This window comes from Elephas maximus, chromosome 4 (assembly GCF_024166365.1).
Source record: "Elephas maximus indicus isolate mEleMax1 chromosome 4, mEleMax1 primary haplotype, whole genome shotgun sequence".
NCBI lineage: Eukaryota > Metazoa > Chordata > Mammalia > Proboscidea > Elephantidae > Elephas > Elephas maximus.
This window is the reverse complement of record NC_064822.1, coordinates 143,977,010-143,994,328: the sequence shown is the minus strand read 5'-3', so window position 1 is coordinate 143,994,328 and position 17,319 is coordinate 143,977,010. Positions and strand designations below refer to the sequence as shown.

General features: G+C 33.4%; 1 protein-coding gene across 1 annotated transcript in view; it reads left to right on the top strand.

The window, feature by feature from the left end:
• PPFIA2 (PTPRF interacting protein alpha 2) overlaps window positions 1-17,319 on the top strand; it is a 556,115-nt gene that overhangs the window by 450,821 nt on the left and 87,975 nt on the right. The window contains exons 12-17 of the mRNA XM_049883963.1: window positions 2,399-2,482; window positions 2,753-2,884; window positions 4,452-4,514; window positions 8,687-8,778; window positions 12,660-12,795; window positions 14,689-14,909. Coding sequence (XP_049739920.1) covers window positions 2,399-2,482; window positions 2,753-2,884; window positions 4,452-4,514; window positions 8,687-8,778; window positions 12,660-12,795; window positions 14,689-14,909 — 728 coding nt within the window. The remainder of the gene's footprint in view (window positions 1-2,398; window positions 2,483-2,752; window positions 2,885-4,451; window positions 4,515-8,686; window positions 8,779-12,659; window positions 12,796-14,688; window positions 14,910-17,319) is intronic.

Sequence of the window (17,319 nt, the reverse complement as noted above, 5' to 3'; positions counted from 1 at the left end):
CTTTAATTAAGAGCATTGTCCCTCAGCAAGGACATAATTCATCTTGTATTCCGTGAGGTATCTCATACATTTTTATGACCAATAAAAGTTATCAGCAATAATGTAGTAATTTTAACATGACCAAATTCTTTTTCCACCTCTGAAGTGAATTTTTGAAATATTTAATGTATTTCAAATAGTTAAGATGGGAAGAGACAGACCTTTGAAATACTTTCGAAAACTTATTTTTTTGAGAGACAGTTTTGGAAGTTGACATTTACATGTCTTAACTACCTTGAATCAGTCATCTGATTAATTTTAGTACTACTAACTGACAGTTAAAATGTACTTTTGAGAGATTACAGGTACCTTTATGAATTTAGGTTATATAATTTCAACAGTATTTTGATACATTTACTGTGTTTTTAATTGGACTCTAAATTTTAAATGATATTCTAGAAACACATACGGCATTCAGAGTTTATGGTAACTTGCTGTAATAGCTTTCTATGTTTGCTTCTTTTTGGAAATTTGGGGAAGAAGTGGGGAGAGAAATTGGTTATTTGTTATTTCCTCATTATTTTGTCATTTATAAAATATGAATGTTATAATTTGCATAAGCACAACAGATTTGAAATGTTAAATGTGTATTTCATGGATTAAGTTAAACTGTGTTGCATAAAATAGAAGATATGCATATGAATGAATAGGTTTCTATTTCTTTTCAGGTACAGCATGGCGTATTTTTATATAGGCTTGTATTTGTGTAAATTAAATTTCACTGTTTTAGAATGAATTTATAAAATGTGATAGAATGTGTTCTGGAATTAATATTTTAGGCATACCATATGGTCATTTTGATGTTGTTATAATTACTTGTAATAATGTTTAAAATGTTCACGTAACTTTCTATGTAATCTGTACATGACATACTAATAGAATTCAACTATCAGCAATGTCACATGTGTTGAACATGCTGCACCTGTGGTAACCTGACAATCACCTTCAGGACAATCACCTTCAGGACTAACCTTGGCACTGGGCAAACATTAGCTCACAAAGGCACTGTGCTGCCTGTTCACTTTAGGGCACTGTTTTGTTTCCATAGCAACAAATCAATGTAGAAGCAGTTTTAGACTGGTCCTTAGGGTAATTCAGGAAGGTTCACCAATAAGTTTTCTTGTCCTCAGAGCATTATTGTCATCTTCATAATTTGAGGACTTGTAATCATTTTCATTTAAAATTAAGCCTATATCTGAGAACACGCAATTAGGTTCTAGACTGACAGCCATAATATGTATTCAGAGACCAGAAGTCACTGTTACTGAGGAAACTCAATCCTGCTTGAATTTGAAAATACTCATAATTGACCCTGTGGCTTAGCTCTTTTTCTTATTTCTACAGAGTAGGGTTTATACTAAACTTTGTTCCAAATTTATTGCACCTGAATCGTTGCTTTAGCAAATTCCTCAACATTGAGACATTTTGTTTTCATTAATTTTAAAGTAACACGATTAAAACAAACAAAATTACAAAACTTTTAGCAATTTATCAGAGACATATTCTAGTGTTTGGTTTCCCATAATTTCAATTATTACATGATTTTTTTAAAGTTACTTTGATTCATTCTGTAGTAGTCATTCATCAGCCGGCTGTCACTAACCTTCCATACCTTAGGTTGATAGCTTTTTATTTAGCATATCACCATTTTTCATTTATAACGATCATCTGCATCATGTTCGCCAGATATCAGTGTAGTTCTTTCCACATAAAATTCTGTCTATTGAAGTATTGAATTTGCTGTCACACTTTTCTTTTAAGCATTCTGTGCTATGTTCTTTTCAGTGTCAGTGTCTTTAGTTCTGATTTTTCAATTTTGTCCCTCTCCTTTTCCTTGACTTGTTAGTCTGATCCAACCTCTTCTACCTCATCTGATGATTATCAATATGTTATGGAAGCTAAACTACAAGAAATGATCTCCATACGTAGGAAGGTAGTCCTACTGGACTTTACATTCTATTGCTAAATAGAATCCATCTAAGTTTTTCTTTTCATTTATAAAAATTATGTTACTTTTATTTATTGATAATCGACCATCTGTGCAGTTCAGTGCTTCAGGAGCTTAAGATTGGACAATGGCAGGTTTGTGTTCAAACCATGCACAGTCTGCATGTTACATTTGGCTGATTTCATTGCTCATAAATAACTCCAGTGTTTTGCTGATGCTTGAATGTAACAGGCCTTTGTAGCTGACACATTTCAAGCAATGCTGTTCAGCTGCCTGTTTAAAAAAAGTTTATTTTTTGAAAACTATGTTTGCAGTTGGTAGTAGCTTGCTTTACATTTTGTTTGAATTTGTTCAGAACAAAAGAGTTAACCAAATCTTACATTTTAGGCACATTCTTCATATTTTTTACAGGCGGAAGAGAGACATGGAAATATTGAAGAACGTATGAGACATCTAGAAGGTCAACTTGAAGAAAAAAATCAAGAGCTTCAAAGAGTATGTATATGAAGCCCTCCCACCACCAGTTTATGGACTTATATTCTACACAAAAGAAAATAATATCTTGCTTGATTTTTGGTTGTATTTATAATCTTCTGATAGGCCGAGTGCATTTAAAAAAAAAAAAGTTTCTAAAATTGTAACATATACAGAAATAAAATGAAATTTGATTTAGAGGTTAGCAAAGATATGAAATCAAACGCAAATGCTTGTTAAAGTGATTTTCGTGTCAATTGTTTCCTTTCTTTTTTTTCGCTTGAACGTAAGGCTAGACAAAGAGAGAAAATGAATGAAGAGCACAATAAAAGGTTATCTGATACTGTGGACAGACTTCTGACAGAATCCAACGAACGTCTACAGCTGCACTTAAAGGAAAGAATGGCTGCTCTGGAAGAGAAGGTAACGTGGATAGGAGGGTAGCATAACATGAACACTTAGCAGTGATCTTAGGATCATGGTTTTGTCATACACTGCTGCAATTACTGTATTAAGTCAAGTGATCCATTTATTTTTCATATTAAAAAAAAAGCCTGATACAGTCTTAGAATAAATGGTTTCTGTAAAAAAAAAAAAAGATCAAATTTTTAAAATGAATAAAAATACGTGATATATAAAGCTTGTGTATTAGCAGAATCATACGAGGCAAATGTATTAAGATATAGTGCACTATTGGGATGAAGAGATTTCATTTATCCTTCAACTGGAATGAGTGGTAAAATACAAAAATAAACAGTTTGGGACATGGAGGAATTTGCTTTGAACTGTTCAAATACGTCAAGTGACTGAATTCTATGACTGGTCTAAAAGTAAAAATATAAATGAATTTATATGACAAACTGAATACTAGTGTCAATCCCACTGGAGGGGTTTAAAAAAAAAAAACCCACTGGAGGGGTTTAGGAATTTGAACTCTTCAGCTGCTATGTTTTGAAAAAATTATCTGTTTACAGTCTGAAATTTGATTCACAATTATATATGTCTCATTGATAGTCGGCAGCTACCAAACCAGCAAGATTTACTTGAGCTGGTAGCCAATTCCAGAGCATAAGCAAAAAAATGTAGGACCTAGAATCCAGGTGGACAAATCATTCCAGAAATTTAAACTGAATGCCAACCACTACTTAAGCTAGACTTTTTCCACTGCTACATATAGAAAAAAAACCATATAGGGAAAGATGTTTCAGTGAAAAGTTGAATTGGTGTGATTAATCTACCCATTGAGAAGCCATAAGGTGTGTATTCCTCCCACATTCAACTCTAAATATCAAGACATAACCATTACATCAATTACAACACTCTTAGTTCAGTTATACTCTACAAATTTTAAAAGAATACAAAATTTTAAGTTATGCTTTATAGGGATATAAGTAAAATACAGAGCTTTCAGTAGCAGTAATATATTAACAGCAACTTATTTTGGTATGTTTTTGTGGCATGTAACAGTGTTCTGAATAGCTTCAATTTCATTTTTATTTCTCTAATAATTTGACTATTATTAAAAATTATTAATTCTGTATTTGAAATAGAAATCCAGAAATTAAACTCTTAAAAATTATGATCTGATTATTTCTTCTCTCTTCAGTTAATAAAAATGAATGAACTTGAGTTGTTTATTTATAACACCTCTGGCTAATATTCAGCATTTTACTCAGTTTTTCTTATTTGAAAACTAACCTAATCATTTCTAATTAAAAAATAGCCTGAAAAGAGACAAACAGATACAGCTTAAAATATAATATTTATTCTATATGTCCATCCAAGGGTGACCAAAAAAAAAAAAAAGAAATCATTTCTTATTTAAGTTACGTATTTCTCAAAATATTAAGGTGCCATGTTTAAATATTTCTTTAAAATTGGTTTCTATAAAAACCAAGAAATGTACACCTTGTGGAAGGAATCCAAGAAGATTCTTTAGTGATTAGACATAAATGCATATATTTATCTTCTACTTCTTCTTTTTCTGTAGAATGTTTTAATTCAAGAATCAGAAACTTTCAGAAAGAATCTTGAGGAATCTTTACATGATAAGGTATTTGGAAACTTACATTTTTTTGTCCATTTTTTCTTTTATAACACTGATGGATATTTTGTTGTTAAATAAATTTGACAAGAAATAATTCTGGAATGTTATATTTTTTAACAATTTTGATTTTCATGTATAAATACAGAAAAGTGTATGTATGTATAATTCAATTAATTTTCACAAAATAAAGATGCTATAAATCAATAATCTGGAAGACCTCCTCATTTTAGGTTCAGTCACTAATCAAGTGAGAATACTTACTACACTGACTTTGAAAAGAAAAAAAAATCAGTTTTGCCTTGCTTTCACTTTCTATAAATGGAATTAAAAAAATTATGCGTTTGTCTAGATTGAGATATAGTTTTAGCAAAAAATGTATTAAACCTATTATGTATAAGAATTCTGCTAGTTACATGGTTGCAAACATGATCCTAGCTCCAAAGTGGGTAAACAATCTGACTGGGGAGAGAGAACATACCTTTGACAAAGCAATGAGGATGCGGGATAGCAGATGCCAAGTGCCCAATGAGTGAAGTAGACAGTAAGAACTACAACCTGGAGAGATCACCACACCCTGCTGCTATGAAGAGTTCTCAGGAAAGTGGGACTTGACTAAAGCTTTAAGGAAAGATAGGACTCTGTTGCAAGCCTTTCAAACACAGTGTGTGTGCCATGATCGCAGGTACTTTTTTGCAAGAGAGGGAGTGAGTAGTGAGTATGGTTTCTTAAAAAATAATAGGCTTAACATTTGGCTGGAATCAGTGTTGGTAGAAGGGTTAGATAAGGATCTGATAGTGAAATATTAAGAGCTGTAATTGTCTATTTTTTTTTTCTTCATTAACCTGTAAAATTCTTGAGTTAGCAGTTTTTGTCTTATTTCATTAAATAAGACTTAGGAACTAACTAAAGAACTAATCTATAAATATTTGTTCAACTGAAGAAGGAAGGAAGGGAGAAAAAGAAAGGAGGGAGTGAAAAACAAAAGGAAGGAAAGTGGGAAGGGAAGGAGGGAGGAAAGAAAGGAGGAAGGAAGAATGGATCTGGAGGAAGTATGGCATATAGAAGATATTGGAAAAGATGAGAAAGCAAGAGAGGAGAGAACAATTGTGCATTTAATCCTATCCAATGCTATATATTATGATGATAATTTAAAAAATAAGTATTTGGTTTCCACAATCAGGGTACCTAAAATCTCCTGATAGGTGAACTATTATGGCACCTCGAAAATAGTATCTAATTATTTCTGAGGTAGTTCAGAAAGGCTACATAGAAGAGATGACATTTTAGCAGGCTCTCGATGATAAAAATATTAGCAGACAGAGAAGAAGGACACAACATTCCAGGCAGAAAATGGAGCCTATTCAATAGCACAGAGAAAACAAAGATGATTGGTTCGAGAAGTCACTGAAGTTTGCTGTGACTAGTATGTGTCTGAACAACTAGTTTGTGACCAGATTGTCAAGTCTGGACTTGATCTTGTTATGCAATGTCCTGTTATCCAAAGCTCTGTGTGTTCCTGGCAAGGTGCCCAGAACCCACTCCCTCACCACCTACCCAAGCCTTACAGCTCCAACAATCTGCCTAAGCAACCAGGAATACTGCTCACTTTGTACTTCAAATTCTTGTTTATGTAAATCATGAGAGGAAAAAAATCTCAGGTGATACCCCATTCCTAGACTCTCATACAGCTGTAGACATTTCCTAAACTGACCACATCCCCTAGCCCTTTGTAGCTCCTCAAGTTACCCCTCTACCATCTATAAACCACAGTCCACCATCAGCAAAATCCTCCACATGCTCAACTTCTTACCTCAGTGCTTCTTCTCGTCATCTTAATCTCGAAATTTTTAAATTTGTACAGCTGTTTTTTGATCTAGCTATCAGTGTTCGCGTTCAGTCTCATGGGTTTAAATGCCATATACAAATTGGGCACTCCTAAATTTAGATCACTAAATGGGTCCTATCCTGTGAATGAAGCATTGATGTATTCATGCCAACTCAGCATCTCCACTTAGACACATAGGCATTTCAAAATTAACTCTGCCCCCTAAGCCACTACTAACTAACCTGCTTTTTAAACAGTCTTCTCAGTAAATCCCGATTTCTTCCTTAGGTTAAACGCTTTGGAGTTATTTTGATCTGTCTTTATCTCACCCCGCATCCAATAAATAGAAAACTCTATTAGTTCTATTTTACAAATTTAAACAAAATCTAGCCATTCTCTCCCAAACACCGTTTCTGTCCGAGCCACCATCTATGCCCATGATTTTGGAAACCAAAAACCAAACCCATTGCTGTCGAGTCAATTCCAACTCATCACTACGGTACAGGATAGAGTAGAAATTCCCCATAGGGCTTCCAAAGAGCAGCTGGTGGATTTGAACTGCCGACCTTTTGGTTAGCAACCATAGCTCTTAACTACTGCACAACCAGGGCTCCTTGTGATTTTGGAAGGCCTCTAATAATTTTTTTTTTCTTTCTTGCCTCCCAATCCCATTCAACAGTCCATTTCATCTCAATCAGAATAATTATGTAACTCTTTGCTCAAAATCCTCTAGACATTACCTATGTCACTCAGAGAAAAAAGCCAAAGTCTCTAAAATGGTCTACATAGCCTTTCAGATCTGCACTTCCGTCAGCCCCCATATGTTTCTAAACCCATCTCTTGCCTTTTTTCCCCCATAACTTTTCCAATCCAGCAGCATCAGGCTCCTTGCCCTCTGTGTCTCCAAGTGTACTCCAACTAAGAGGTGTTTGCACTTGCCCTTCCTTCTATCCGAAACCCTGGTGGCATAGTGCTTAAGTGCTACAGCTGCTAACCCAAGGGTCGGCAGTTCAAATCCCCCAGGTGCTCCTTGGAAACTCTGTGGGGCAGTTCTACTCTGTCCTGTAGGGTCGCTATGAGTCGGAACTGACTCAACAGCACTGAGTTTGGTTTTTTGGTTTGGTTTCCTTCTATCTGTCATGCCATCTCCTAAGAGATCCCCATTTTTTATTCTCTCGTTTTCTTTAGGACTTTGCTTAAGTATCATTTTATCAAAATTCCCTTCTATGACCCCCTATTTTCTCCCTCCTACCAACAAGTTCATTGTTGGTCTTTTCCACTAAATTGTACACTACCTGAAGACAGAAAACTTGAGGCATCTTAGCTGTCTGGCACAGAAGAGGCACTTAATACATATTTGTGGAAACAATGAACAAATGGATTAATGAAGCCATTAGCAAATTATTGAATATTTTTAAACAAAGAGTATAAAAAAAAAAACTCATACATGAGTTTAAATGATGCATCTTATATAGGGATACTTGGGGAAGAGCTGACAGGAGCACTACCTCTGTGGAAGTGGGTTAAAATAATTCAGGAAAGAGGGTAAAAGAGATTAGAATAGGATCGTAAAAGTAAGACTTGAAAAAAAAAAGAGAAATATTTCAAAGGCGACATTAACAAAACTACATGGTGAGAAAATAAGTGGGAGTCAAGTAAAATTTGAAGCATTGGTTTGCGGAAGAATAAAAACACAGTAAGAGAAAATTCAGAACACAATTGGACATTTATACTATAACAGTATAAAAGTTATAATCATTAAAATAAAATAAAGATCCCCCACAAGCATTTAATTAGGGATTATAAGACAATCCTTATCTGCATAAATTTATAGACCAAAAACATGACAATCTGACAAAATTATCAGTATCACAAAAAATTGTACCAATATCAAGCTAATAATTTTCGTTTTAGATTGTTTAGTTTTTTTCCTTAAAGATGATGAGTTTTTGCTGGTCCTTTTTTCCAATCTTCCTTCTCTTTCACCCATATTCTTCAACCTTCATAGAATGATGAAACATCTAGTTATTGCATAAATAAGAGGTTTTCCTTATTTTTAAAACTGGCTATGATTTTGAAGTGATGAATATGCAGCTAGTCTTGGTCTTAATATCCCCATAAGTTAACTTAATACCAGGGAATGTCATTTTATTCATTTTTTGCTGTTCACATTTTCATTCCAAGAAGAGAGTTCAGGCATAACACTTTTCTTTCATGTCCAATAATCTTTAGTAAAAATACATGCATCAGATTTATCTTTTTTACAAAGCCATTAATCTTGGTTTATCATGACTCAGTGTAGGTATTATTGGCATATGCACATTATCTGAATCACACTTCTTTGATTTTTTAGGAAAGATTAGCAGAAGAAATTGAAAAGCTGAGATCTGAACTTGACCAAATGAAAATGAGAACTGGCTCTTTAATTGAACCGGCAATATCAAGGTAACATTAAATTAAAAGCTTATCTATAGTTTGTTAAACTTCACTATGAATTTCCTTATGGTTTCATATCTCCTCGACTAAAAGAAACAAGTACCTTCTGTTGCTTAGTATTCATTACCCTATTTTGATCCTTACTAATTTACAATTTGTACATGAAAATATAATTCTTTAGTATAAAAATCCTGCAGATATGCAATAAAATTTTAAATCATTGCTTTTCTTATTCTGTATTTAATTATAGAGATATAAATATATGGAACAATCCTTAAATGAAGAAATGTAACTGTATGTAAGGAGATTAACTCTCATCCCAGGAAGAAGCATTAGCCCTTGGCTCCACGTGCAGCAATGTGTTCAATTCTTAATGTGATTGAAGAAATATCATTGATTATGGTTTCTTAAGGTCTATCTATTTTGTTGGTATAAATAGAGGGAAGAAGAAATTAAACATGTATAAAAAGCATTCAAATAAACCTGGGCATACTCATCTATTTTGACTCAATAATTCATCCTAAAAGAGAGAAGGAATAGTATGATTTATCGGTAGACACATGCACACCCACACACACATACCCTAAATATGTTTATGTATATAAGTATATATGAAACAGGATGTTTGACTAATATATATGTACTATTCACATACTTCACATATAATATTCTTTTGTACTTGAGACTTTCTTTTAAAGTTGATAAGAAAATCTAAAATAATTGGCTCATTTAATACATTATTTATTAGACTACACAAAATAATTTCAGCTGCTTGAAACTTTTGATCACTAGAGACTTCTAGATGTCTATTTTTCTCCATCTTATGCTTTCTTTTAAGAATGTTGGCTCCATAATAGCAGGGGGTTTTGTCTATTTTGATAATAACAATAACTTCAAACCCTAAACAAGGGTACCTGGTATACAGTTTGGAAACCCTGCTGGTATAGTGGTTAAGTGCTATGGCTGCTAGCCAAAAAGGTCAACAGTTCAAACCCATCAGGTACTCCTTGGAAACCCTGTAGGGAAGTTCTACTTTGTCCTATAGGGTAGGATTGAGTCTCAAAAGTATTTGTTGAATAAATGAATATCTGATAAGGCAACTTTGAGATGCTCAGGTAAATAATTAAAATTAAACAAAAATTTTTTAAAGGACCTATTCGATGTAAGTATCAATAAAAGACAATATTCAGTATTTTCAGTATTTCTATCTTCAGTTTAACATAAGAAACACAGTTTTGCAGGTATAAAAATACCCAAGGAACTTATAAATATGTAAACTATTTATTTTAGAAAATCATATTTATATTTTTTATTCAGACACATATCTGAATTGAAATTATGAATTCATTAATGTGTGTTCATATGGTGGTAATAATAATGAAGGAGGTGAAGAAGAGCCGTTAAAATACCAAAAATGTAAATACACAGCATGAGCATTACCCAATCAACAAATCATGTATCTATAATAGGACCAATATGAGTTGAAATTGACTTGACGGCATCAGAGTTTTGATGAGTTAGGACCAAATTACTAGGTTCGTGGCCTAAAGAACTGATGAATAAATTGTAGCCTGTTTAGGTCTTCAAAAAGCCTCTCAAAATATTGTACGCCAAATACGATTTACAAATTGAGTTGCTGTTGTGTGCCATCAAATTGGTTTCTACCCTGTAGGAACTGAATGAGACAGAGTAGAGCTGCCCTATATGGTTTTCTTAGCTGTAATCTTTAGGAAGGAGATCACCAAGTATTTCTGCTATGGAGCCACTGGGTGGGTTTGAAAAATTGAATTAGTATACAGATATTACTTCCGTTTTCTCCTGAGAGGGAGCTGATTAAAATGAAAGAGGTGAGCAGTTACTTCTTTGGGTAAAGTATAAGCAATGGTCTCGTCTAGGATCGGTATTGGCTTGGGTCATTTATTTTTTCGAGATATGTTAAGCATCTTCTACAAGCCAGAGAGTAGTGCATTGGGGATATAGTAGGAATAAAGAGGACATGTTCCTGATGAAAGATACAGAAGTATTAGTTTGAGGAATGTTATAATATGGGGAACACTGGTAGCTAGAATAGTGTACGTCAATGGGATTTTTAAACTGAGATCTTAAGGATGTTAACCATGTAAAGGTGTGAAAAGACTACTACAACCAGAAAGAACAGCATGTTCAAGGGTTCAGAATCAAAAGAAACTGTGAGTTATTGAAGGAATTGAAAGAAAGTGAGTAAAGCTTGTGTGTAGAATAAGGAAGAGAGTAGCTAGGAATGAAGTGGAAAAGTAGAAAGGACCTAGATTTTGGAGGGCCTTGTAAGGACAGCGCAATCTTTAGTCTTTAGCCTAAGTAACTAGGAAAACCTTACAGAGTTTTAAGCAGGATGTTGATATGACCAGATCTGTGTTTTGCTTCACATTTTATAAATGATTTGCTTTTGGGAGAAAAAGAAAAATAAAACAATACTCCTAAAAATGATGAGTTATAGTGGAAATTCTACTCTGATGCCCAGAAAGACAATCTAAGCAGCGATAGGCAAAAAAGTACCTAGAGTGTTCTCAGCTGGATAGTTTAGAACTGTTATGTAATATATTTAACTCTTTCATGAATTTATCAGATATTTATTAAACGCTTACTATATGCCAGGCACACATCCCTGAGAATACAGTGGTAACTAAAACCTGGTCTTTGTCTTCATGAAACTTAGAATGTCTGCCCAACAGATAAAGTTTGATAGTTGTGCAATTTATGAGTATGGCCTGGTTGACTTATCCCCAGTAAAACCATTTTACTGTCATTAAGCCTCAAGGTAATGCTGTATAAACAATGTCTGTTCCCTTTTGGAGGGACTCAATATCCCATTTGGCCAAAAGTAAGGTCTTGCATCAATTAGGTCAGAGTCTTCACTGTTGCAAACCAGACTTCATCTAGACTTTTTAGCCTTGCCAGATATTTAGAAAGGCTTGTCTTTGTTCAAAAAGAGAACTAAGGCATATAGTGGATCAGTAGGAGCCCCCAAGTTTAACAGAAAACATAGCCCTGAGCGTATTTCCTACTGATGAGGGATGTTACTTCATTTTATAGGACAGCATGTTGTTGCTGCTATTAGCACCATCATTATTATAACAATAAACTGAATTTGCTGTAAATCTATATCTAAATAATATGCCTGGAGAAACCATTTTTTGCACTTTAATTACAGTGTATTTTATTACCATGTTTATTAAAAACCAGTGTGATAATATTTTCTAACTGGAATTTTCCAACTGTTCTGCCTCTAAGCAGATTATAGAATCAAATGTTCTTATCTAATGATTTTTATCTTTTTAGGACATAGTCTTATCAAAAGCTGAAAAATTGTTCTGGTGGTATATCCCATTTTATTAAAACAATATGATTATTAACCTTACATCAATCTGATAGTAAGCTTTTTGTTGAGTCCCTAAATTGGCATTGAAGTATAGAGAATAGATGTGAATAAATTTCTCCAAAAAGTTTGAAAATATGTGGGACCCAAAAACTTTATGTATTTTTCAGTTATATTAATAAGAAATATCTAAAGCAAATACATTAGCAAATAAATATTGGGATATTACTTATCAGTCTTCATATGTTTCATTGTACTATCACACTTGAAAATGATAATAATTGTTGAACAGAAAGATCGTTAAGTATATGCCAAAAGAGAATGAACCTCAGCTTAGGGAATGGACCTGCAACTAGAATCTCTAACATAAGCCTCTGGAGGGGCATCAAATGTTCATGACAATTCATCAACTTTCTTCCTTGAGATTTATTTCCTTGAGGGTTTATATTTTATTGCCAATTAAGCAGTGAATGGTGATCTGCTGGTAAATTTAATTTCTGAGATCGGATATATTTCATATTTCCCTTTTTTCCAGAACTCATCTAGACACCTCAGCTGAGTTGCGGTATTCAGTGGGATCACTAGTGGACAGCCAGTCTGATTATAGAACAACTAAAGTAATACGAAGACCAAGAAGAGGCCGCATGGGTGTGCGAAGAGATGAGCCAAAGGTAAGCCTTTGTTATTTAAGCTTTTTGATAGTTTTAAATAAATACACTATATAATCTTGGATAGAATTTCAGTGCTGAAGGAATTAAAAATAGTAATATTTTTATTAGTTTCAAGTGTGTCTTATAATTTTTTAAACATACACTTAATATATACCACTGGAGCCCCAGTGGTTAAGTGTTCAGCTGCTAACAAAAGGTCAACACTTCAAATCTACCAGCTGCTCCTTGGAAACCCCAAGTGGCAGTTCTACTCTGTCCTGTATGGTCACTATGAGTTGGAATCGACTCCAGGGCATGGGTATATACCACTACTATATGCCAGAAATTGAATTAAACATTTTTATGCATTCAGCCACATTATGAAGTAGGTAGTATTTTTATCCTAATTTTAGATGTTAAAAGATTGAAGCTTAGGAAGATTAATTTTAAAACATTACACAGCAGGCAAGTGATGTAATCAAAACTTAAGTCTATGTTTGTGTGTTTCCCATGCTTTTAAACATTATGTTATACTGCCAAACATTATTTTTTTTTCTTGCTTGGGCACGTAAGCACTGACATTCATATTATTAATAAAAAGCAAGTATATATTTTTAATTAAAGTTACTATTTTAAAAACACTAAAGGGAAAATATACATAAACAATTAAAAGTGTGCATAGAGAACTGGGAAAGATACACTGCCATACCAGGCTTTCATTTAATCAATAACTAAAAATTTGTAAGTTGTGCATGCTCAGTGGGTACATAGTTGCATTTATAGAGAAGTAGCACTGGGTTAGTATACTTCCTATGTTCCTAAGTATATTTTTTTTTTTACCCCAACCACTTTTATGTGTCCAAAATACTATTTAATCCATACAGGTTCATTTGTACACAGGACCTTGACACCCTTTGCTTTTAATTTTGTACCAATATGTCACGTACAAATTAATTCCTCTCAGTAGGCATTCAACATCTTTTGAATGGATAAATAAGTGAATAAATGAAGAATACATGAAATCTATCTCAGTTATTTTGTCATTCTTATGTGACAAATTAGCACTAATCGATACCAAAACAATTTGTAACACAAATGCTAACAGAGAGATCCTCAAATTTTAAGCCAATACTTAGGGCAATATAATATGGTCCTCCAGATAAATCATTTTATATGATCGCAAATATAAAAACCAATTTTTTTCAGCTGCAGAAAATTATAGGATCTTCCCTTTATGCCCAGCTCCTTCATAATTTCAGATCACACCTTGAAGACACTGACTCATTGAATACTGAATCTGTCATTCACACAACAATTTTATTGTACCGATTAAAATATAGTCATGTAAATTAACATGCATTGGCTTACAAAACCAATTTGGCACCAAGTGACCAGAGTAGTGGAGATGAAATTAAATCACTTTGCAATATTTCAATAATATTTTTTAAAGATTTGTGTAACTGAATGATGGGGAGAGAATTCTTATGTAATTTGTTGTGGGATAATATTTGTGATTTCTGCCTATATTAAAGAAGATATAAGCAAAATAATTAGTGCATGAAATGGAAATGTTTGACTGTAAGTGAATAAAGATTGTTATATTTGGAAATGAGAAAAAAATGTTGCAAACTTAGATGCCTTAAATATTGCTTTGAATGTGGGTTGCACTAGAACTCGTAAGGGAGTTTATCATTTTTATTCATATTAAAATATTGATATTTCTGCTGACAATGTCTACCACTACTTAAAACATCAAAAGTACTACTTCATTGATCAGTAAATTAATATGTTAATAATTGTTTCTGCTTTTGCCAGATCAGCTATAAAAGCATGAATGCTTTTTTTGTTATACTTATTTTGTGGAATAGGGCTTTGAAAGTGATAAATACTCTGCATTGTTCATTTATCATTTAGGTGAAGTCTCTTGGGGATCATGAATGGAATAGAACTCAACAAATTGGAGTACTAAGCAGCCACCATTTTGAAAGTGACACTGAAATGTCTGACATTGATGATGATGACAGAGAAACAATATTTAGCTCAATGGATCTTCTCTCTCCAAGTGGCCATTCTGATGCCCAGACTCTAGCTATGATGCTTCAAGAACAATTGGATGCCATAAACAAAGAAATCAGGTGAGTTCAATTAGGGTTGATGATTTCAAGGCGTTAGAAGACATTGATACTGAAAATGTGGTCCTCAGATCAGGAGCACCAGCATCACCTGATTGCCTCTTAGAAATGCAGGATCTTGGCTCTCACCACACACCTACTGAATCAAAATGTGCACTTTCACGAGATCCACACGAGATCTGTCTATCTCCTGAATAAAATCTGGGAAGCATTGAATTAGGACAGACTTGTAAGGAACATATATGAAACATATACAAATTAATGACATTAGGAGCGATATAAAAAAACAAGGTGAATATGATAAAATATTTTCCAACTAATTTTATAGTACTTTTTGAATTACAATTTACCATTTAAAAGAGATATTTGGGTTAATAAAGTACATTTGTAAGTTACATTTAACACTGCAGTACAGTTACATGTGAGTTAATGAATATCCAGCTTCCTAAAAAGTATTTAGACATCAGAGTGAAATTTCCTTGATGTTCTTTTTAAATCGATTTTAAACCATAATATCCAGGAGCATATATTCTTGGATTAATTTACTAATGTCAAATGCCTTTAAAATATTTATGCCAGAATTTTTATTTTATTTGTTTTTTTTATGCAACACCCACAGAGCATATGCTGAAAGCAGGATAGGGTGCCATGCACTGCCACAAAATCAGAGATTTAAAAAAAAACAAATTTAAAACAGACCATAACTTTAAATAACATGAAAAGCTAAATGTAATACTATACTACCGATGCTACTGCTGTTACTGCTACTACTATTCTTAATAATTAAATTTCTATAGTAATATGTTTCATGAAAAATGAACACTTAATCATAAGCATTTATGGTTGGTTAATTGTATTCACTGGTGCCTACAACTTACTTTTCAAGTCTAGTTGCTGCCATATTTCAAACTAAAGCCTAATTCTTATCTAGGTTTCTTCTGAGGGTCACATAAAATTCATTACCTCAGTAAATGTAAAAGTTTTATACAACAGCGTCCAAGTTTAAGGAAAATTAAATTGATGAATAAAAATCCCCTGCCATTTTTTGGTAAATATGTGTGCATAATATCAAACTAACCAAATGAGAACTCAATTCATTTGCATTCTTTATATATAAAAGGCTTAATTATTTCTACATTATTTAATATGAAGCTTAACAAGTTTTTTTTTTTATTATTCTAGAGGCAATAAAATATTTTGATGATGTATTCTAAGACTGAATTATTTCATACCAGATAATGGAAAAAAAATGTATCATCACACAGTATGTGTAATAGATTATTTCCAAAGGCTAGATAATCTTACAAAATTGAAATTGTACAAGACAATATTTTGAATGTTGAGAAATGTTGTCACTGTGATGACAAATTTAACTTAATATATAGTTTCCTGAATACCAGGGACATCCAAGTCTTTGTGTCACTAACTTGACTGACGTCAGTGGAGGTTCTGCTGTGTCAGGTGGATTTATTTTCTTTCAAACATCAGGAATCTATTATCTTGTTTTTTCAACTGATGAACATTCTTTTTTTACTATTTTGAACACCGCCTGTATTTGCTCTCTCTGACTCTAGTTGAACCTGTTCCCTCCCAGATTCTAAAGCTATATATGTTGTGTGTGTGTGTGTGTGTGTGTATAGATATAAAACCAAAAACCCATTGCTCTTGAGTTGATTCTGACTCATAGCAACCCCATAGCACAGAGTAGAACTGCCCCATACAGTTTCCAAGAAGTGCCTGGTGGATCCCAACTGCTAACCTTTTGGTTAGCAGCCATAGCCCTTAACTACTGTGCCACCAGGGTTTCCATATATAGATGTGGAGATAGATATAAGGTAGTAATAAAATGATGTTGTTTGTTGTTGTTGTTTGCTGTCAAGTCGATTTTGACTCTTAGTGACCCTATAGGACAGAGTAGAACTGCCCCATAAGGTTAAAACCAAAAACCAAACCAAGTGCCTTCGAGTTGATTCCAACTCATAGCAGCCCTATACATAAGGTTAGGAAACCCTACAATATTCTGCTCCTGTAAATAATGTAAAGTCTCCTAGGCTATAATATTTACAGGAGCAGTTCATTAGGTCTTTTCTCCTGTGCAGTCACTGGTGGGTTTAACCACCAGCCTTTCAGTTAGCAGCCCAATGCTTAACTGTTGTGCCACCAGGGCACCTTCAATAAAGTGATAGGTAATTTAATTTTATCACCTGTTTAGATCCTTATTGAAAACCATTTATAAACCAAAGTTGTCACTCCCTTTCAATGAAATCATAAATTTTACCTTTGTTTCCTATTCCCAGTGAGTAATTACATAATCTTAGCATTAGAAGAGAAATTAGACAACATCTAAATAATCTAAAATGTAACATCTATGGCTAAATGGAATAAGTAATTTTTCAATAGTGTAAATTATATC